Raw genomic sequence first — 22,650 nt, forward strand, 5'->3', positions numbered from 1 at the left:
TAAGGAGCACTTAGTCCTTGACCATCCAAGTTCTCAGCATCACTGCATTTTAGTCAAGGAGCGGTCATAGACCTTCCGTCTTCCCTATCTCGTCGGTCACCCCAAGGCTACAGATCCCTCCTTCGTTGTGTGCGTCACCCATTTTTATTGTCATGGTGACCACTAAGGAACAGTTTCCATTACCTTATGTCTGGGTTCTCTCCTCCCTTGACGCTTTGTTTTGTCCGATGTCCCAGTGACAATTGAGTCTTCCTAAAATATCAGCACTGCACATCATTCCCCAGTTCAGAAGCATCGGTTGGCTCTGCTGCCTGTAAGTCACATCCCTGCAGTTCATCCTGCAGGTGCTCCACAGTGTGGTCCCCGTTGGAGCTGTTTCTCCAGAGTTCGTCACACTAAACTTGCACTTCAGCCAAACTGATCCGCTGCTGTTCTCCTTCACTCTTTCTTTCATGACATTCCTTCCATACCCCCTTCCCAGAACATCTTCCCCTTGCCCTCTCCTGATAGAACGTTGATTCTGAGAGGCTTTCTCTGAATTTTCCAGCTGAATGGGACTTCCCAGAAGTCCTCCTTTGAACTCTTGGAACTGGTTTGCACCATGCATTTAACATACATAGAGCACCACAATGCTCTCTCTCTCTAAGTCTTTCCCCCACACCCTTAAAATTATATTGGAGGGTTCTCAACAGCAAAGACATTATGCCACACTTCTCTGTATCCCCAGTACCTGTCTCAGGGGAGATACATAATCAGTGTTAGCTGGTTAACGATAGCTCTTATGTGTCACCAAGCGAGATGCTCAGTGTTGTCCTCATTCAGGATCTTCATCTTTGATGGACAGTCTTGTTTGACTTTGGAGACTTAAGAGACGGTTGTAGGGAGGATTTGGGTGTGTGCTGCTCTGTGGTCTCCCTGAGGCTGGTTCTCAGTCTTCATGTCACTGGGACAAATCTAATGCTTCTTGAAATTTCACATCTCTTCCTCCTTGGGTACTTTCTGTTTCCCTTTAAGATATTTAAAAATACCATTGGAGTCAATATGCTTTCTGTGGCTAGGCATGGAACTGAATCAATCTTTTCTCCTCTGGTTTCTCTTCCTTTAACGACAGATAAAGAGGAAGTGCAGAGGAAGCGGCAGAAGCTCATGCCCAATTTCTCAGATAGTTTCGGCGGCGGCGGCGGTGCAGGGGCTGGAGGTGGAGGCATGTATGGCAGTGGCGGTGGAGGAGGGGGTGCCGGAAGCACCGGTCCAGGTACGAAGCAGCTCTATCCTTCCCAAAGCTATTGCACGTGGGAGAGGGGAGACTTTTCCTTTTCTAGATTCCCCAGCTTATCTGTAGAGTGAGGCGGCTATGACACTATTGAGTGTGATATGTTAAATGAAAATTTCCCAACAAATACAATTCTGTCAAAGAGATGTCATTTCACCTTACACCATGTAGATAATACCAAAAAATCACCCAAAGCCAGGTATCCAAAGAATACCTCTGTTAACCTCTGTTAATACCTCTGTTAATATAATATATATTACCTCTGTTAACATTTATATATATTCCCCTTTTTGTGTCATAGTTGTTCTGATATTCTTTGGAAACATTGAAATTACAGAAATTATGAAAACATATAAAATATTGCCATCGGAGTTGGCAATATTAACTACTTGTATTTTTTTTCTGCTTGTACGTTATAGTATATACTTACGCACTTTCTCAAGTATAGCTGTGTGTGTCCTTATTACGCACAGTGTTGTCAGGCGTCTTCTTGTATTAGCAGTTCATGATTATTGCATCATGCTTGTGTGTAGAGAGCTGTCGTGGAAAGCATATTCTGCTTTGCCCTAATGGGCCGCCGTAACGCGACTTACTTGACTGTTGTTTCCTTTTTCTCTGTGAAACGTTATCCTGAACCATTCAATCCACATTCCTTTTCTTTTATTCCAGATATTTTTTTAAATTGCATTCTTTGAAGTAGCATTGCTGTGTCAGAGAATGTAACATCTAATACCAGCTGCTTTCCCAAAGAGCTTTACCAGTTTACATTCCTATCAAAAATGCGTGAGAATAAGCGCAATGGCCTCGTTTCTGTGGAGGGGCCCCTCCCTGTATTTGACTGTATTTTGTTTGGTCAGTTTTTCCCTCCCGAGGTTATTTTCCTGTGTTCTGTGTTGGCAAGTCTGACTTTGCATGGTATCATTCCTCCTTCGCCAACCCCCACAGGTGGGGGCGATTCTCTCCAGCAGGGACTCCCCGGCGGTGCCCAAGCCCAGGCACGGCGTGATTTGCCCAGTGTAAGTTTGCCAGAGTGGAATTCATCAGAATTCGTGACCACCCCCACCCCATGTTACATCTTATTAACTCTCAGCAGAAGCACCGGGTCAAGCAAATGCCTCCCACACCAGAGCATGTGTTCCCCTGAATGGAGGACACTAAGGCTGGTGAACCTTTATAAAGAAAACCATCCTGAGGGTTCCCTGTTTTACTTGCCATTTCAGGGTATGGTTTCCCCCACTATGGATTTCCAACGTACGGTGGGATTACCTTCCACCCTGGAACCACTAAATCTAATGCCGGGATGAAGCATGGTAAGTAAGGCTTTCTTTTTTTTAATTCTGAGAAAGGAAGAAAAAAACCTAAGCAATGCCAGAAAGTTTTTTTTTATCATTATTTAGCACAACAGTATTATCTTGAAAAAATGATGAATGCAAATAAGCTAAGAAGGTGATTTTTCAAAAAAATCATTATTTCCTGGGGATAATTCTACTCCTGATGCACTGTTTATATTTATATATTTACTTTGTAAATGGTATGAACAGGAGGAAGAAAAGAACATTAAAAAGGGACATACAGAGACTTGACTATGCAAATATAAAATAGTCACCAAACTTAGCTATTCTTTTTCCCTCAAACACTTTACTTTTGAAAACATTTTGAATCTTTGGGATGTCCTTTCCCATCAGATGCTTCCCCTAGTTTCAGTCATCACACCAGGCAGTCATAGTTTATATCCCATGTCCATTCCAGTGTACCCATTGAAGAAAGGATACAGTGGCGGCTTCCCCTCTATCGAACGCTTATTTTTAGGTCAGCTTCTTTAACATGTTTCAAGTGATCTTCAAGATTGCTCTGTAAGAAAAATATCAGCACCTCCATTTAACAGTCAGAGAACACTGAGGTTAGGAAATGTTCACTCACTCACTGGGGGACATACCTGTTAGTGGCAGGACCCGGATTTGAACCAGTCTGCCCATGAAACACAGGTGCTGTCTCCTCGTCCTTGTCAGATAATGGAGTCAGACCTGAAAGAGAGTGGTCCAAAATGACATACTGTATAGCTCCCACGCTAAAGAATGTGAACTGAGACGATGTCTTTACGGCTTACTTTGTTAATTACTGTATTTTTCGGACTATGAGATGGACTTTTTTCTCTCCCCGCCCAAATTTGGGAGGAATAATGGTGGTTAATGCTGCTGTTGAGTTCTGTTTACATTTACACTGGTGAAATATTATGTTATTTATGTTATTAAATATTTTACCACATTTTTTGCTTCAAAATATTTTTCCTATCTTCCTCTAAAACGTAGGTGTACCTTATGGTCTGAAATTTACAGTAACTTTACAAAAGAAATCAGTACTCTGCTTTCATGAACTTGAAAAATTCTACTTTTCTATAATTCACAAAAGAGCCTTACTTCATTTTGTTCCTTACAAATAAAGGGAAGAGATGCAAGTTTTTTGAAGTGTAAAAAAGATGTTTTTTAACATCTTAAAAGTTCTTATCACAAGAAAAAAAACCTTGTAACTATGTATGCTGATGGATGTTAATAAGCTTTATTATGATGATCATTTCTCAATATATATAGATATCAAATATTATATTGTACACCTGAAATTAATACAATGTTATGTCACACCTCAGGTTTTAAAAAATGGTTTTTAGAACCGAGAGTTTAAAATAGCTCCACAGCTAGGTTGAAACAATGGTTATAACTTAAGAAATAGATTTTATTGAGAAAAGGCTGGTGTTTTTGCTCTTGTCTTAGGAACCATGGACACCTCATCTAAAAGTGATCCTGAAGGTGGTGATGAGGGTGATGACAGAGCGGCTGCCAGTCTCTCCGGGGAAGTAACCGAAACCTCAGAACAAGATAAGGAGGCTGGCGGGGGAGGTGAGGATGCGACTCCGCCGTGTCCAGCAGGAGGAAAGGGAGAGATTTCCAGGTTTCAGGGTAAGTGAGCACCCAGACGATTACTTGTATGGTTGGGGAGGGCGTGAGTCTCGGCTGGGTGGAGACATCATTTCAGGAGACAGGTTTATTTTGTTGTTGTTGTTAATTTAAAGACAATTGATCAATATCCAGCTCAGTGGGCTCTCCAGAGTCCTCTGTGCCTATTGAAAAGCATGCGCTGGGTCATTGTATTCACATTTGTATTTCCACTTCCCCAGTGTTATCTTTGGATATAAAGTAGATTCATTTACTTAGCATTCACCAGTCATAACCATGCAGTTTTAGAGCATTGCGAGACAGAACCTAAATCATTTCTACCACAGATGATAGGAACTATATCTGTAACTTCTATAATAGTTTCTCTTCTCCAGATTGTAGCTTGATCATCATGCTAACGTGGAGATTTGCCTCAAAATAAGAACTTTTCCTTTTATCCTGATGCCTTTTTCTGAAGAGCTGGGGGCGGGAGGGGCAGTGTACTCTGGTGTGTGCTTGGAGGCAGTGCTCACTAGAATGCGTGTCCGAAGTCCAGGCCATCCCCCGCTGTACTCGGGAGACTTTCTGTAAAGGGAAAGATAGTAAATATTCGGGCTTGGTGGCCACACATGGTCTCTAGCACTTATTTTTTATACTCCTTTAAAAATGAATAAGCCCTGCTTACCTAGGGGGCCCTATGAAAACAGGCCACGCACAGGATTTGGCCCGCAGGCCACAGTTTGCGTCCCCGACCTGCAGGAAGCAAACTTTACAAACACATCAGTGGCTCATGGCAAGTCCGTCTGTGTGCGGCAGAGATGGGGTTTTTGGACACTTGTCTAAGGGGAGAGCTGCTCAAGACTCCAACAGAGGATTGTTTCTCCAAGAGATTGAGCACTTATTTATAATTACAACAAAATCCAACCAGCATTGTTTGGATGTCCCTATTAAAATAACAGATTTCTGAACTTCTTTCCCCCTAACAAACTAGATAGATTTTTTTACATCAGCCTCTATATTTATCAGTCAGCCCAGTTCCACTTGTGCCGTTTCTAGTTAGCACAGTCCAGAAGCACTGAAAGGAGCATTTGCAGCTAAAACAATGTATGTCAGAGCATCAGAACCCGGAGGCTGACGGTTTTGACCCCAGCGATGCCGTGCTTGTTGTGCAAGTAGGGGAGACTCCGCAGTGACTGTAATTACTGCCTTGCAGATAACCTCTTTCTAGAGAAGGCCCTGCAGCTTGCCAAGCGGCATGCCAACGCCCTGTTTGACTACGCGGTGACGGGGGATGTGAAGATGCTGCTGGCTGTGCAGCGCCATCTCACGGCAGTGCAGGATGAGAACGGGGACAGGTAAGTGAGGACTGCTGTACCCGAGGACTGTTTCCCGATGGGGAAAAGAGCGCCATTGTGTGCATACTGGCTAGTGGGAAGGAGAATTGATCGTGCGTGATTAGATCCTGTGACTGGAATACTCTCTCAAGGAAGACGATGTGTCAGGAGGGTGAGTGGCATAATTTGCTCTTCCTGTGGCTCTCACCTCCTGGACTCTAGAATAGCTGGAATGCTCATCTAAGAGTACAGCATTCTGGGCAAGGGAACTGAGATGTGCATGGGGAAGAATGCTATTTGAAAGGCCTTACTTTGTGTATGGAACTAAAATTTGGAATAATATTTAGTAAGCAAATATTTAGAATAATTACATTTATTTTAATTATTGGATAATATAGTAATAAAACTTAGTCTACCAAATCCCCAAAGCACTTGTTATTCCTTTGTCTTTTTGTAATGAAAGCCTACTCAAGGGAAAGCCTAATAAAGGTGCCGTGGTCTCCGGCCACACCACTCTTAACATTCCTGGTCTTGTCTGACCTCAGAAGCCTAAGCAGGGTCAGGCCTGGTTAGTGCTTAAATGGGATTCTGTCAGGAAATACTGGGTGCTGTAGTCTTTTTTTTAAAAAGTGCAACAACAAAATGATTAAGAGGCAAATATCATTCTTTCCCAGTTACTGGTTCCTTCTCTGCCACCTCTGCTGATGGTCACCAGTCTGTGATGGGCTCAGACTCATGACCACTCTGCCCCACATCGGAAGGGAGTCTCGAGTTCCCAACACTGTGCCTCCCAGTCCCACTGTGACTGAGCTTGTATTTGCAAAGCCACCTGGCTTCTTTCTAAAACAGTTCTCTTCATCCTTTCATTGAGACTTCTAAAATAATCTCCACGGCCTGTAAAAATAACAAGACAGCAGTCCTCAGATTCAAGTCAAATGCCTTGTCTAAAACCTCCCTAAAATAGTGGTGACAATAAGAAGCCCTTTTCTGTGAAGCAGCTCTTGAGTGCTGTATTGTAAACCTCTGTTTGAAAATTGAACCGAATTCTTTAGGAAAGTGCCAACCTCAGGTTTTCAAACAGAGACCTTTGTTCTCATTCCTTGCAGCGTAACCAAGGATGTGGTATAACCACTGGCCTTGTTTCATCGTATGATAGGAACCCATATAGCCTTCTTTGTGTAATGCCATGAACAGCAGAATGTTTTTTTAACAGGGTTAAATTCTCCTAGTAGCACCCAGTAGCGTGTAACCACAAGAGAAAGCAGTTAACCAAGGCAAGGCAGCAGCACTTTAGGTGACACTCCTGGGGACCTGCTGCATTGATGAGCCTAAAAAGGACACGCACCTACAAGTTAGAAAGGGACGGCCCGTGTTGGGAGGGAGGGTCGTGGGCAGGGACACCAGGCGCGTGCATTCAGGTGGGTGCGCTGCAGGGGAGGTGTAGACAGGGAGGAGGACCCTGGACATATACAGAAGGGCCAAGGAGGCAGTCTGCCCTGCCCAAGCAGGAAATCCATACCTAGAGTCCCCTCCGAGGCCCCCAGACATACTGGTGCAGTCAGGCTGTCAGGGCTCGCCACAGCTAGGGGCCAGGGATCTGAGACTTGGGGACACTGATGAGGGTCCTGAAAGGAATGTAGACAAGGGATACCTGTTGGCCTCAGAGCTCAGGCCCGTTGTTTTCACTGGGCTTGTCATAGGTGGCTAAGAATCGGAGTCCTGTGGCTATTAGTCATCACAGAAAATAGAATAAAGAAAAAAATAATAAAAACTTCTGGTATTGGGGAAATTCCCATGAGGGTGTGAGGATTTGTGGGGGAGGGGGAATGTACTTCTGCTATGAACTGCTGAGCTGCACATGGAAATTTCTAGGCTGCTTTTGAAGTGCGGCCTTTTTCTTGCTATGTGTGCATCATGTCTGCGTCAGACTTCAGGCCTTTTTCAGAAGTCTGCTTCCAGCCTCTCATTTCAAGAGACAGTAGTGAAACTCTGAAATCATTTATTTAAAAATATCTCTCAAGTCATGGAGTTACAATTTAGTGTCTGAGGCCCTCCTGAGACGATATACTTGCTATTGAGAAGAAAAAGGAGTGGATAAAACGACACCTGTTATCTTGGAGTTAGAGCAGCCCCAGCCTGTGTCTCCGGCCCTGGGTGTGCTGGCATCGTCTGTGGTGCTGTAAGTGTGCCCTGCAGCACAGCCGCCCCACGCTTTAGGGCATTGTTTCTTTTAGGGGTTCACCCTCAACCCTTCACATACTCCCCTAGAGCGGGATTAAGAGGTGCTTTGGAGCAAGCCAGGCCTGGGGTTAAATCCCAGCGTCACTACTCACTACTGGTGAGTAGTGAGACCCCCACCACTGGGTCTCTGTGACCCAGTTTGGTTTCTGTTGTGCCTGTAAGTCTCAGTGTCATCATCAGAAAAATGAGGATATTACCCACCTCATCAGATCCTTGTTACAATAAATGAGAGTGATGTATGTTAAGTGCTTAGCGCAGTCTGATAGATGCTCTCAACAAACAGTAGCCACTTTTGTTGTTTGTTATTAAGTTAATAGTAGGTTTTCTTAACACTTAAAAAAATGTAGTGATGCTTGGCAAATGCCAGGATTTTGACGTCATTAGTGCAAGCCCCTCGGTTCCATTTGTCATCTTTATTTCAGTGACTAAACTGTGTGCCAGGCCAGAAAAGCTGATCTGGAGAACCAGCCTCCACAAAGATCACAGGACAGAGAGGGAAAAAGAGGTGTAGCAAATTGCAGTTGTTCAGCCAAGCAGTAAACTCAAGGGGAGACAACTCACTCTGCCTAGGAGGTTGGGGGAGTCTTCTCTGGGTATGTAAGATTTGAACTGAAATGTGAAGGATGGAAACGCACTCTCCAGGCAGAGGAGAGACAACCAAACCCATGTCAGGCAGAGGGAACGTGTGTGAGGAACAAATACAATCCACGTTGTTCCTCTAGAAGTTTGCCTGAAGAGTCTTCTCCCGCTAGTTAAATGCCTGACTCCATTCTCTGCCCTGTTGGAATCTCAAAGATCTTAAGAAGCCACCACAGCCCTAACCTGTGTGACTCAGTTGGTTGGGCACTGCCCTGGTTGGTCAAAGGGAAAGGTTACTGGTTCAATTCCCAGCCAGGGCATGTGCCTGGGTTGTAGTTTTGGCCCCCAGTTGGAGCACTTTCAAGAGAGACAGACAGACAGAGAGAGGCAACTGATCATATTTCTTTCTCACATCGATGTTTCTTTCCCTCTTTTTGTCCCTCCCTTCCCCTCTCTCTAAAAATAAATAAATAAAATATTTTTCTAAAAAAGCCACCGCACTGTGTTTTACAGAAATGGTGGCAAGGCTAGGTGAGGTGGCTGTACTTTTCTGAACAGATCCGGATTCAGGCATTTCACATCCATCGTCTATGTCAGGGCAAGTCAGGCAACGTTAGAGGAGAAAATGCCCTGAATCATAGCACAGAGGCAGAGCTAGGATTTGAACTCAGCTCTCTCCAGGGGCCTTTTCACCTCAAGGGGTGAAACTTGAATGCCCCCGGAGACAAGGCAGGCACCGTAAAAGAGTATAGGAGCCTTGGGTAGGCAGAAGAGCACCTTCACCTCAGACTCAGACATTCTGTGGATTCAAAACATTTGAGGGGCCAAAGAAACTAGATGTGAGAGTCAGATGCAGTCTACAAGTCTAATCCTATCTTGGGACTCTTTTGGTTTTTCTCATTAACACTTTTCTTGATTATTGCCATTGTATTTTTGTTCCAGTGTCTTACACTTAGCAATCATCCACCTTCATGCTCAACTTGTGAGGGATCTGCTAGAAGTCACGTGTGGTTTGGTTTTGGATGACATTATCAACATGAGAAATGATCTCTATCAGGTAAGCAGAAATATCAAGGATACAACTGAAAAATCTGTAGTTGGCGTGTGGTGTGTTTGTGTGAGTTGTTTCTAATGTGGGCAGCAGTAGCAGAACATACAACAAAACGTCTTTGCAGGTGATAGCAAAGCCCGAAAGCCCAGCACTTGGGAATGTTTTTTAATGAATTAGGCTGCTTTGCTCCTAATTAGGTGCCGAAATTCAGCACCTTCCCTGCTGCAGGGAGGCACACGTGAAACTTGAGAAGCCGTCAAAGAGTCAATCCCTGTTAGAGGGAGAACCCGGCATAAGTGCATCACATCTGTCAAGCAAAGTAAAACTGAAAAAGATTAAGTTTGAAAAGAGAATAATTTATAAGCATTTTTGAAATCTGATGAAACACATTTTGACAACATTTAGATTAAATATATATCACACAAAGGGTGCTGTTAAATCAAAATACAAAAAGATGAAAAGGCTGCTTGAGGAAGGAAAAATGTCTTTCAAAAACAGAAAGACTGCTCAGAGTAAGGTAAACAGGGAACACCAGAGAGTTTTGCCCAAATCAGGTTTAAGTAAAAGTTAGGTGGGCTCAGAAGCCATTGAGGAGCTCCGTCTCAGAGGTCTTCAGTGCTGCCGAGAGAAGTTGGGTGAGGCGAGGGCATTGAAACTGCCCAGGCAGACCCGCAGCCGGGGTACTGGGGGCCCGGAGACCTGGGCCAGCCTCTGGCTAAGGGACCTCCAGTCCCACACTAGCACGTGGGGAGGAGGGCTCGGCTTTCCAGGGCTGCTTCCACCTCTCCCCTCTGCTCCCCAGGCACCTTCCTGGCCCCACCAGTCCTCTGTCCCAGTGTACTGGTGTCACCGCACTCAGCTGGCCTGCCTGTTTCCTCCTTCATTCACTCAGCCCACAGGGACTACCCAGTCCTCCTTGGCCTAGATGGTGCACTCAGATGCCTGATTCAAGCATCCCTCTCACTCCAGAAATATGCACAATGTTCACATACAATCATTTACATGATAAAGGACCTGTTCCAGTTCTCAGCTGTTAAAGGAGGTGACATGAATCATTTTTATTTCCTCAGAGTAGAAGTACTAATACGTTTCCAGGTAGCTGTCCGTAGATTTGTATCTGTGAGGGTTTCCTGATACAGCGAAGTAACAAGTTGCCCCTGGATATAAGCCTTCCTCTCTGGCTGTTGTGCTTCACATAGAAGGATTCCTTGCTGACTGACGATGTAAAAAAGCTAGGGTGAGGTCCAGTTTTAGATGCACTACATTTAAAGGGTCTCCTCTTCAAATATCTTTCATGCCATTTTGTGGGTAGTTGGTATTTGGAAAGTCATTCGGCCCATAAAGCTTGATTCTCCCAGGCCTGTGGAGTGGCCTGTTCCTTGTCTCCATCACAAGCATACAAGTCAAACTAGGAATCTGACGTTGTCACCTCTTGGTCCTGCTTTCAAAGACTGCTTACCTTCACTGCCTGCAGGTCAGATTCAAGGAATTACTTGTTCTTCTGTTTATAAATAGGACCTGCAAAGGACACACACAACAGGGTTAGTGGTGGTGATTTATTATGTGCTGAACTCCTTACTGTACCATTTGGTTATGCACATTGAGACTCCAGTGTACTAGAGACAAAACCCTGAAACTGCCACCTTCAACGCTTCTGAGCCTTCTGGTTCCAGGACTCTCATGAGGTCACAGGCCTAGTTTTTCCCTCCCTGACCAGTACTCTGGTCAGTGGACGGGGATTCTGGACTCCGGGTGTGCTTTCTAGGTCTCACATACACACACCCACTGGCAATGCCAATTTGAGAACCAGAAACCACCAAGACTTAGACTCTTTTTTATCTACTGGAAAGGTTCTCTGTTCACTATTCTTGATGAGAAATTAAATAGTTCTCTAAGTAGTTTGGATTATTTGGCAGTTGCCTTAAGCATTCTCCCAAAATACCTTTCTCTAATCTTAGAACGTTTCTGTGGCCATCTGTCATGAAAAGATCTCTGTCCTCACCCACCCCCTAGAGAGACGTGCTCAAAATAATCCCAAGTCCATAGAGCTGAGATCTTTCTGAAAATATTTTTGAAATCTATTTCCTTTAAACCCCATTTTCCTCTCCCCTTCCCCTCATCCCAATGTAGACAGCCACTCAAGGGCATCTCATATGGGTTATTTTATTTGCATATGTTCCTATAAGACATTAGTGGGGGCGTTGCCTGCATTTTTTATGATTTCAATTATTTTAAATTTATAGTTTTTAATTTTTTAAGGATTCTATTTCGTTTTAGAGAGAGGGGAAGGGAGGAAGAAAGAGAGGAAGGGAGGAAGAAACGTCTACGTGTGGTTGCCTCTCGCATACCTCTTTGCCCCCGTGGGGACTTGGCCCGCAACCCAGGCCTGTGCCCTGACTGGGAATCGAAGGTGCAGAAGGAGGAACCTTCCTTGAAGACTCCAAGTCGCCCTCCCTGGCAGCACACAAGTCTCCCAGCCCCACTCCCCAACGTCACTCTTGTGTTTATAAGTATATTCCCACATACCAGCCGCATAAACATATAAACTTTATTTTTTTATTTCTGAAGTACAGTTGACATACACTATTAAACACTATTATATATACACCATTATAGTGACATACACCATTTCACATGTACAATATAGTGACTAGACATTTATAAAACTTACAAAATGGTCCCCTGAAAAATCTAGTAACCAACTGATACCATACAAATTGTTATGATATTATTGACCATATTCCTTGTGCGGTACTTTATTTACATCCCTATGACTGTTTTATAACTGGCAATTTGTAAATCTTAATGCCTTAAACAAGTAGATATTTTAGTATTTTCTCACACACAATCCACATGTTATATGTACTGGTCCTGCTTCACATAAACTTTCCCTTTTATTTATACTTTGATGCAATTAGAGGTTCATAGGTGGTTGCAAAAAATGTACCAGAAGGTCCCATTACCCTTCACCCAGTTTGCCCATTGGTAGCATCTTGCATAACTAGAGTTCAGTATCAGAACCAGGAAACTGACAGTGATACGATCTTATTCAGGTTTCACCAGTTTTACATGTACTCATTTGCATGTGTCTGTATAATTCTTCATGCATATATTTTTAGAATGCGTAAGTGGCTTTGTGCTGCATGTCACTACATTTCTGCCTTCTCTGTTTATGGGATTCACCCATGCACCTGGGTGTGGGGCTTGTTCGCTGTTTTAGTTCCTGAGGAGAACCCCATAGTGCACCTCTCCCACCTGGAAAGTACCTGTTTCCCACCTCCATACACAATCCTGCCATGAACACCCTCACCCAGGCCCCCTCGTGGACTTGTATCACTCAGATAGCTGCGCAGGAGTTGGGCTGCTGGCTCACTGTCTGCTTGGCTCAGAAGAATGTTCGCGTGTGTCCAACAGGCATAGCACAACGGTTGCTAGTTGCCCGTATGTTGTAATTGTGTGAGATAGAATCCGGGGGTGTAAGAGCTAAAGCCTGAGGTATCATAGGAGCCAGTGTTGGGACCATGGGAGAAGACTTGTAAGAACTTCCGAAACAGAAATCCTCTCTAATGATAGGGAATTCGTATGATATGAAAAAGAACTGCTCTGAAACTATAGATGATTCCTAATCTCTGAATAATATCATTTCAGATCTTTTCTCATTCTGTTTTCTTTTCCCATCTCCCCAGGTAGCATTTCTGGCTAATAAAAACTTTTATTTATCTACTTGCTTGTTTATATTTCGAGAGGCAGGCTTTTAGCCAATAGCCTGTATATTTAAAGTTTTGAGGATGTCATTCCATTTCCAGCTGGGATGTAGTGCTAAAAGACAAAAACACAAAGGGGAGAATGGGAATTTGCGGGGGAAGTTCTCTCTTGTTTCTGCGGCATAAATGATCACTGTAACTGAGACTTAGACGCCGAGCACCTTTCACCCGAGTTCCGGCGTGCATGGTCTTGCCGCGCCAGCCAGGGTGGTATTCGCTGTTGCTGCCCCAGCAGCTGCTCACTGAGAGGGAAGGTTTGAGCACATTGTCACTGGACAGGCTGGACTTCACAGGCTCCTGTCAAATAGGCTGATTTGTATATATTGCTGTTCTGTCAGTGACCTCAGTTCTGTGAAACATACTTTCGTGACTGTCTTAACTTATTTTGAAAACACAGGTTTTCAAAGCATCTCATTTACATTGACCGAGGTGCTGCTTCGTGGGCAGGGGAATCAAATGGCCTTTTCACTCACCTATTAGGTGTCCGCAGGTCAGCTCGGTTGTCCATCTGAGCCCTCGGAGTGAGGTGGTGCTCTGGTTTCACTTACGAAGTGTGGAATCCTTCGACAGCTTTTAAAAAGGGGGCTGGGAGATTCTATTGATTGGCCTCATGGAGCCAGACCACAGAATGATACTTTTTAATTAACAAACTTATTTTCTGTGTCAATATAGAATGGCAGCCCCTTTGTTAATTGGCTTCTCTTGAGTGGTTCATTTAAACTTCTTCAGTAGAACCGTAGCCTTGATTTGGCTTGTTAACATATGGAATTATAAGCTGAAGATAGGGTCCTACTAGAATTTCAAGAAAAAGAAAATTATTAATAGGCGAGTTAATAGATCAGAATCGGTGGGCTGAAGTGAGAAGCGAGAGCTGTTAAGAATTGTAAATAGAGAAATAATCTTAATAACTGAGTGGCTAAAAGTTTGTCCAATATGTATATTTCATTAGCATAGGATATGGAACAGGGAATAATTCCTCTACAGAGGTGAGGAGTTAATCTGGGAATGAACAATAGCCCACAGTATGACTCTGTCTCCTGCCAAGCCTGTGGGTTATAAGTGTTTGCTGCTGACAGTGTAATCTCCTGCCCCTTCTCCAACTTCCCAGACGCCCTTGCACTTGGCAGTGATTACCAAGCAGGAAGCAGTGGTGGAGGACTTGCTGAGGGCTGGGGCGGACCTGAGCCTCCTGGACCGCTTGGGTAACTCTGTTTTACACCTCGCTGCCAAAGAAGGACACGATAAAATCCTCAGTGTTTTACTCAAGCACAAAAAGGCAGCACTACTTATCGACCACCCCAACGGGGAAGGTAAGAGAAGAATCTCACATCGTGGTCTAACCTTCTCTATCTGCTTTCTAAACAGTAGCTATTGGACAAATGTGTTATTATATTAGTTGCACCCAAAGTGCTTTTCTTAATCACCTGGAGTTCACCACCTCTCGTGGGCATTTCTGTTGCTCACCGTAGCTGATTCCTTTAAAGATGACTTGGAAAAGTTAGTCAGCAGGAGGAAAAGCAGAGGCCTGAAAACACAGGGCTTGAAATATGAAAAGTATCATTTGTTCGAAGAATGTTTGCCTGTTTTGGGTGTCTCCTGAGAGCCTCAGAGGAGACTGTGGGTTTATGTGCAGAACAGCTGACTGACAGCACCTGTAAAGACTTCTCTGGAATAGAGACCCAGCACCACGTGCTGAAACCCATCAGCCTCCCCTTTCTGTGGACCAGTTCTGTCACTTCCTTCTGCTCCACTGAGAGCCGTCTTGTGAGCAGCCCTCCCACTCTGTGACTGTCCTTGTGCCTGGGCCGCAGGTCAGAATGCCATTCACATAGCCGTGATGAGCAACAGCCTGCCATGTCTGACGCAGCTGGTGGCCACCGGGGCGGACATCAACGCGCAGGAGCAGAAGTCGGGTCGCACAGCCCTGCACCTGGCTGTAGAGCATGACAACATCTCCTTGGCCGGCTACCTGCTCCTGGAGGTAAAGGATGCACTTATTTGCCTTTGCTTTAAATTCCGAGGGAGATTTAGGGAACTCTTTTGAAAAAATGGTGTTGGTAACAGCCTCTCTGCCTCTGTTCCTCTCTGTCTACTTCATTTCTATGCAAGGCTTCAGAGCCGCAGCTTCAGACACATCCTGTCGCCCCTTGCCTGGGAGCTCTGGCTGGGGGTTGTTTCAGCGGCAGAGCCTGCCCCAAACAGTAGCTGTGCTAGTAATATAACTCAAGGAGCCATGAAGACAGGGACATGGGGACAAGAGGACAAGACCTTTGACTAACCCCTTTTCCTGTGCGCCAAACTGTAGGGTGACGCCGACGTAGACAGCACCACCTATGACGGAACCACACCCCTGCACATAGCGGCTGGGAGAGGGTCCACCCGGATGGCGGCGCTTCTCAAAGCAGCAGGTGAGTGGCCTGGCAGGCAGTCGGGAAAATGTCATCAGGAATGCAGGCCCAGCTTCGGTCCAACAGCCTGTCAGAGCCACAGATCTGCTGTGGAAAGGCACAAGTGAAAAAGTTCTCTGGCCAGTCACACTTGAACTGCCATAAAGCCCTGCTTGGGCTAGTGATCCTGGGCTTCACCCTGAGTCACTCAGGTTTGTCCTGTCCACTTCACCAGTTCGGTTTGGGCTGGGGTCGTTCAGGTTGGCTCCCATGACAGGAGATCTCAAAGTTCAAGTAAATTCCTTTATAGAATTCTTAAGTAGTACCAGTCTCGTCGTGTCAGAAGTCCTCAGTGAGAAATAATTTAAAGACTCCTTCTGCAAGAAAGGTCTCTTAGAAGGTGAAGTGACTGGAAGCAAACAGGCCTCACACTGAGTGCTGTCGTGTGGGAGGCACTGAACGTCACCAGCGTTTACTGACTGACCTGTGTGTCAGGCTGTGTGCTAGGCGTCTCACAGGCACGTCCCATTCAATCTCACTTCCTCCCCCATAACCCCTTGAGATGAATCCAATTATTATGATTATTCCCATCCGACAACTGAGGAAACAAACTAGAGAACATTTGCGCCCCAGTCCTGGGGTCCCGGTAAGTGGCAGAGTGATGAATGACACCTTGTCAGTCCAGACTTCCCTGCCATGTTCTCGCCCTGCTGTGCCGCTCTCCCCCGTGTGGCTCAAGGATGGCAGGTGTGATTCCACCTAACCCTGTACTCCTTTGACGTGTAGAAAAATTGTTCCTGCTCATTCTTGAATCTCTATTGCCTAGACTCTTTAGGACCTCACAAACTATTTAATGATATTGGTCTCTCCAACCTGCCATGATATATCGGATTTACTTACATTTTTTACAAGGTAAATGCTTTATCAATTCAAGAAAACAGAGCAGGTTACATACCTTTATAAAAAGCTGAGTCCAAAAAAATGTAGGAACTTCTTTTCTGGTATACCACCTTTTTCTGACAAGTAAAATCATATCCCAAATAAACAGCAGCCTTTTGTTTTCTCTCCTTTGTCTAGTTAAACTTTCTCTTGAATAAGACACTCTCATCTGGCAACTCAGGGTTCTAATTAAGAAATGTCTTCAGACAAGAAGCTATAACCCTTTTGAAAATGCTTTCTGTGGAATTCTCAGTATCCCATGGGAGGGGTAGCAAGGAACAGATTCCGTAGTAGATAAATGAAGAAACTCACGTGAAAAACCTAATACTGAGATCAAAGTCATGAAGAAGGTCACTTGAGGAACCTCTGTAGCTCAGCTCCTCAGTCTTTAGTCCTGTGAGCTGTTCACCTGAGTGTCCCCACCGTGCTCATGGTCAGATGACACTCGCTGCCTCATGAGCCAGGCCAGGACCGGCATGACGAGATAAGAAATAACATGAAGATCTTCCTTCAGCTCTACTGGGCACTCCGTGTTATTAAAGTTAGTGCAGATCAGATGTTCTCCCAGCAAGATAAGTTCTTCTTCTCAAAGGGGTTTGCTGAACTTACTGCTGTTCATTAGGCATCAGGTTAAAGACTCCCTCGTGAAAGTAGTCCCTGAGCCTTGGAGAAGTAACTCCAGCTCTGAGCTTTGAGTTGCTTTTGGTGTTTCCTGCTACAGGCTAAGGAACAGACTAGATTTTCCCCTCTCTCTCTCTCTGTCTCTCTTTTTAGATTTTGTTTATTTATTTTTAGAGTGAGGGGAAGGGAGGGAGAAAGAGAGGGAGAGAAACATCAATGTGTGGTTGCCTCTCACATGTCCCCTATTGGGGACCTGGCCTGCAACCCAGGCATCTGCCCCAACTTGGAATTGAACCTGCAAACTTTTGGTTCTCAGACCCACACTCAGTCCACTGAGCTACACCAGCCGGGACAAGACTAGACTTTCCAAGACAAGCCCTAAATTCTTCAGTAACTACACATCCTAGCAGAGGTTTATTCGGTGGTTTTTGCAGGTGGTGACCAGGGCCCTTGGCTGTGCTGTACCCAGAACAAAACTGAACATGTAGCCACCAGAGAGCAAGCATCTTCAGTGTTTTGAGCAAATGGGAGAGGAAGTTGAGAAGTGCACATGAATTTGAACATTAGGACCTTCATCCTGAGGGTGCACCCCAGGTTCTGTAAAATGCTGTCGTTAGAACCTTTAACCTTTAACCTTTAACCCAGATTAAAGGTTCTTCATTCAATTTAAAACTGTCCTATGGCATTAAATGCGAGAGTCGGAGTTTCCAAGTGTTTCGTTTCCAAAGTGTCCTTGGCGATACAGGGTATCATCCGCACCTGTACAGTCAAAATAAACTAGGATTTAAAAGACGGTTTCTGGATATTTTAGTAGAAATGTTTTTCTGTGTTTCTAAGTCATGTTTTATACATTTACACAATCCAACCCCTGCAGGCAGTTGGAAGTTGGCAAGATAGGGTTCACTCAGCGCTGTGTAACTTGACTTCACAGGAGCAGATCCCCTGGCAGAGAACTTTGAGCCTCTCTATGGCCTGGACGACTCTTGGGAAAAGGATGGAGAGGATGAAGGAGTCGTGCCTGGAACCACACCCCTAGACATGGCCTCCAGCTGGCAGGTGAGTGGCACTCCAGGTTGACGGCCACTCCAGGGCAAGCCAAAGGCTCAGGAATGTGAGGACCGATGGTCTTCCCGGGCCTTCATTCCCCAAAGCACATGCCTTTTACTTCTTCAGAAAGTCTGCTTGTCAAGAGCTATGCTTATCTTGGGAAACCTATCCGTGAAAGATCTAGGTCAGCAGAGTCCTGGGTGTAAAAGTGTACTCCTGATCAGCTCAGAGCTAAGTTGTAAGAGAAGGTTAGAAGAGAGAAAACACAAAATTCACATTAGGAGTTATCCATTCTGAACTCGTGTCAGAATTTCTGAAGGTAGGATAAAAGGTTATGGTTTGCTTGAACTTTGGTTAAGTGACTTCTCAACTTAAAAGGAAACTGGAGATTTTTCTGAGGATTTCAATAATATAAACAGAGTAAACAGACATAGTGCCCTCCTCAGAACTCCACCAACCAGAGATCTCAAGGTGAAAAGCAGCTACCAGGTCTTTCTGGCCCAGCGAGAAGAGCCAGAGCGAGGACCCGGGCAGCACACAGATCTCCAACACAACAGAATCAGCTCTCTTCAGGGCAGGCACTGCTCCACGCCCTAAAGCTGCCCTCCGCTTCCTCGTGGCCCATGTGGATTGAGCTAAGTGACCCTGGCAGAGACCACACGGTTCTCCTTTTATACCAAGCACCTGGCTTTCCCAGAAGCCTCACCACAGAAGGCAGATAACCCACTTCAGTGACCCAAGTCATCCTTCCGCAGGTCAGCTAGCCACAGAGTGACTGCAGAGAACACAGAAAGGCCTCCATAGCTATGGGATTTTGTTTGTGTAACTTAAGACTTTTCTGGCCCCTGAGTTAGAATGTAGATGGTACAAGGCTAACACCAAGCCCTGTGAGCATTTCTCACTCCAAGCAAGTTTGTAAAACTCATTCTCATATGTCTTTTACTCAGAAGGAGGGGACGGTGAGGGGACACAGCGTCCCAGCCCTGAGGAAGGTCAGTCCTTGCCCAGTTCGCACGGAGACATCACTGACAGTGACCCTCACCGAGACATGGCTGATCGGGCTGCATGGACTGCTTGGTCCCTGAGAAGGGCCTGCCCTTGCTCTCTGTGAGGTGGGGTGGGGTCCTCCAGCCCTTCTCAGACAGCTCCTGGGGAACGTGGCCTCCTGGCCCTGTAGCCACAGCGGGCCTGTGTGCACCGAGGCCATAGCACAGACTCCGCTCCACTCCTCCGTCCTCTGTGCACCAGAACCCCCTGGGAAGGACATTCTGAGTTCTTAATGGCAAAAACCAAATGCAGTACTTCGGCCAACATGGAGGTATAGGTGGAAACACTGTGCCTTCTCCCACAACCAAGTTTAAAAACAACAAAGTTTTAGTAAACAAAAACACAGCCAAAACACAGAAAATTGAACTATACGGAAGTCCAACAACAAGGAACCATCCAGCCAGACCGGTCAGAGGGGCGGAGTCAGCAGTGGAGCGGGGTCAGGCAGGAAAAATCTCCCGACCCAGACGCGCAGGCAGCCGTGGGCGGATCCCAGGTGTGGGGTAGCAACAGGCGGGACCCAGTGAGGGCACGAGAGGGTAGGCTGACCGCGGTCGCACATTCGCTCGCAGATAAACCAGCAAAGGAGCGAGCAATGAGACAGACCACGCAGGCCCCAGCGGTGGGAAGCAGCAGGGGGACCACCATTGCCCCTCTTGGACCCCACCCCCACATACAGCGTCACAACCCAGCGACTAAGTTGGTGAACACCTAGGGCTCCGCATGTATGTAACAGGTGCGAACAGATCAAAACATGGCTCAAAAAGAACTTAAAACCCCAGAGCCAGTAACTCTAAGTGACCAAGAAATAGCCAACCTATCAGATGTATACTTCAAAATACTGATGATCAGGATGCTCACAGAACTGGTCGATTTTAGTAACAAATTAGAGGAACAAATGAAGGCTAAACTAATTGAAATGAAGGGAGATGTCCAGGAAACCAATAGTGATGGAAAGGAAACTGGGACTCAAATCAAGGTTGTGGACCAGAAGGAAGGAAAAAATTACCAAACAGGAAAATATGAAGAAACAAGAATTCAAAAAAATTAGAGGCTTAGGAACCTCCAGGACATCGTTAAACGCTCCAACATCCGAATTATAGGGGTCCTAGAAGGGGAAGAGAAAGAGCAAGTGGAAAACTTATTTGAACAAATAACAAAGGAGAACTTCCCCAATCTGGCAAAGGAAGTAGACTTCCAGGAACTCCAGGAAGCTCAGACAGTCCCAAAGAAGTTGGACCCAAGAAGGAACACACCAAGGCACATCATAATTACATTAGCCAAGATTAAAATGAACGGGAGAACCCTAGAAGCAGCAAGACATAAGGGGACAGTCACCTACAAAGGAGTTCCCATCAGACTGTCAGTGGATTTCTCAAAAGAGACCTTAAAGACGAGAAGGGGCTGGAAAGAAGTATTCCAAGTCATGAAATCCAAAGACCTACATCCAAGATTGCTCTATCCAACAAAGCTTTCATTTAGAATGGAAGGACAGATAAAGTGCTTCTCAGATAAGGTCAAATTCAAGGAGTTCATCATCACCAAGCCCTTATTATGTGAAATGTTAAAGGGACTTATCTAAGAAAAAGAAGATAAAAAAATGTGAACAGTGAAAGGACAGCAAACTCACAATTATTAACAACCACACCTAAAACAAAAGCAAACTAAGAGGACAGCTAGATCAGGAGTGGAACCATAGAAATGAAGAACACATGGAGGGTTAGCAACAGGGCAGTGGGAGGAGGAGAAGGAGGGAGAAGAGACAGAAAATAAGTAGCATAGACAGTAGGTAAAAAATAGATAGGGGGGAGGGCAAGAATAGCATGGGAAATATAGAATCTAAAGAACTTGAGACACGTGGACATAAACTATAAAGGCAGGGGAATGGTGGGGGAGGGGTATGCAGGGTGGAGGGGAATGAAGGGGGATTAGAACAACTGTAATGGCATAATCAATAAAATATTTTTTAAAAATGCAGATTTCCCTCATGGTCCCTTTAATGTGCAGTTGTTCCCCATGTTTTTCTTCCAACAGGTGTTTGACATACTAAATGGGAAACCATATGAGCCAGAGTTTACATCTGATGATTTACTAGCACAAGGTGAGTTCTAACCAGCGTTTTCTCCCCACTGTCCGTGGGAGCGGGTGGGGAGCACTGGCGTCATCCAGGGTGTCTGCAGACGGCCCGGAGGCCATTGCAGAATCAGGAGAGCCTGGAGGTGTGAAAGGGGAACATGCAGTTTAAGCTCTCACCTGCTTCCACAAATAGGTAAAGAAAAAAGACAAAAAGGCAGTTAAGATATTTTCCTGAGTACTGCTGGTACTCACCAGGCTTCTGCTGACTCTCAGGTGAAGGAGCTCGACCACCTTTAGGCCTTGTGGGAGGGTGAGCATCGTGGCGGCATCGCCCCGTCCAGCGTGTCTCTGTTCAGCTGGGACAGTCGCATTTCTTCTTCGTTTCCTTCAGGAGACATGAAGCAGCTGACTGAAGACGCAAAGTTGCAGCTCTACAAGTTGCTAGAATTTCCTGATCCAGACAAAAACTGGGCTACTCTAGCACAGAAGCTGGGTCTGGGGATACTCAATAATGCCTTCCGGCTGAGCCCTGCTCCTTCTAAGACTCTCATGGACAATTATGAGGTACGGCACCCCCTGACATCACTAACTATGTGTATTTGACTTTGCTCTGTTAACATTACTGCTGTGCACAACCACCTTCCATCTCCCTTCATTCTGAGGAAGAAAAATGTGTCGTTACCCATGTCCTGGGAGGGTGGCCCAGGCAGAGATCAAACACCTCCTTCCTAGAAGGCTGTTTTTAGATACCTAGAGACGTTCCCTATTTTCAAATGTGTTGAGATTTTCTACAAAAAATGCTACTTAGAGGGTCAGGATGATTACAGAACTTTGATCTCCCTGAACAAACATGACAGACTGTGATGGATAGTCATTGCTTCCTGTCCTCGAGATCATGCCTTGACCATGTGTCAGGACATGGAATCATCTTTCTGTGGAGTGACTCCTCATGGAGCCATCACCTGGTGATTTCTAAAACTAAAAGGTAAATAGGGGGTGAAGTTGCTTTCTTTGGAAAACTTGATTGATAGCTCTTATTTCTCAGTGCTTTGAGAGCTTCAGCTTAAACAGAGACACTGCATAAACTTAGCTCTAGGTAGTGTCCCTGCCTCAGCATCTCTCTCTCTCTCAGTCTGTGCTTACTATCAACCTCTTCTTTGTCATTTCCTGAATGCTCTTTGAGCTACAACAGGAAACTTGCCTCACAGGTAGCATTTGCGTAGACGCTCTTTGCCCTGACTTTTCCTGGACCACCTGCCTCTGGCGATGGAAGGAGGCAGCTTGGCATAGGGACGGCGTGGGCATGTTTGCAGCCTGCCCGGTGATTCCTGGCATAGGTTTTCACACAGTACCACACTGTG

General features: G+C 45.4%; 1 protein-coding gene across 4 annotated transcripts in view; it reads left to right on the forward strand.

Moving 5' to 3' along the window:
• NFKB1 (nuclear factor kappa B subunit 1) overlaps nt 1-22,650 on the forward strand; it is a 128,428-nt gene that overhangs the window by 101,872 nt on the left and 3,906 nt on the right. For all 4 annotated transcript variants that reach the window (XM_037036236.1, XM_037036233.1, XM_037036235.1 and 1 more), the window contains 11 exons: nt 1,112-1,255; nt 2,494-2,583; nt 4,042-4,227; nt 5,417-5,558; nt 9,300-9,414; nt 14,281-14,482; nt 14,984-15,153; nt 15,478-15,580; nt 18,051-18,175; nt 21,248-21,314; nt 21,681-21,853. In XM_037036236.1, the coding sequence (XP_036892131.1) occupies nt 1,112-1,255; nt 2,494-2,583; nt 4,042-4,227; nt 5,417-5,558; nt 9,300-9,414; nt 14,281-14,482; nt 14,984-15,153; nt 15,478-15,580; nt 18,051-18,175; nt 21,248-21,314; nt 21,681-21,853 (1,517 nt within the window). The remainder of the gene's footprint in view (nt 1-1,111; nt 1,256-2,493; nt 2,584-4,041; nt 4,228-5,416; nt 5,559-9,299; nt 9,415-14,280; nt 14,483-14,983; nt 15,154-15,477; nt 15,581-18,050; nt 18,176-21,247; nt 21,315-21,680; nt 21,854-22,650) is intronic.

Source organism: Sturnira hondurensis, unplaced genomic scaffold (assembly GCF_014824575.4).
Source record: "Sturnira hondurensis isolate 20B ecotype Veracruz unplaced genomic scaffold, ASM1482457v3 Scaffold0022707, whole genome shotgun sequence".
Lineage (NCBI taxonomy): Eukaryota > Metazoa > Chordata > Mammalia > Chiroptera > Phyllostomidae > Sturnira > Sturnira hondurensis.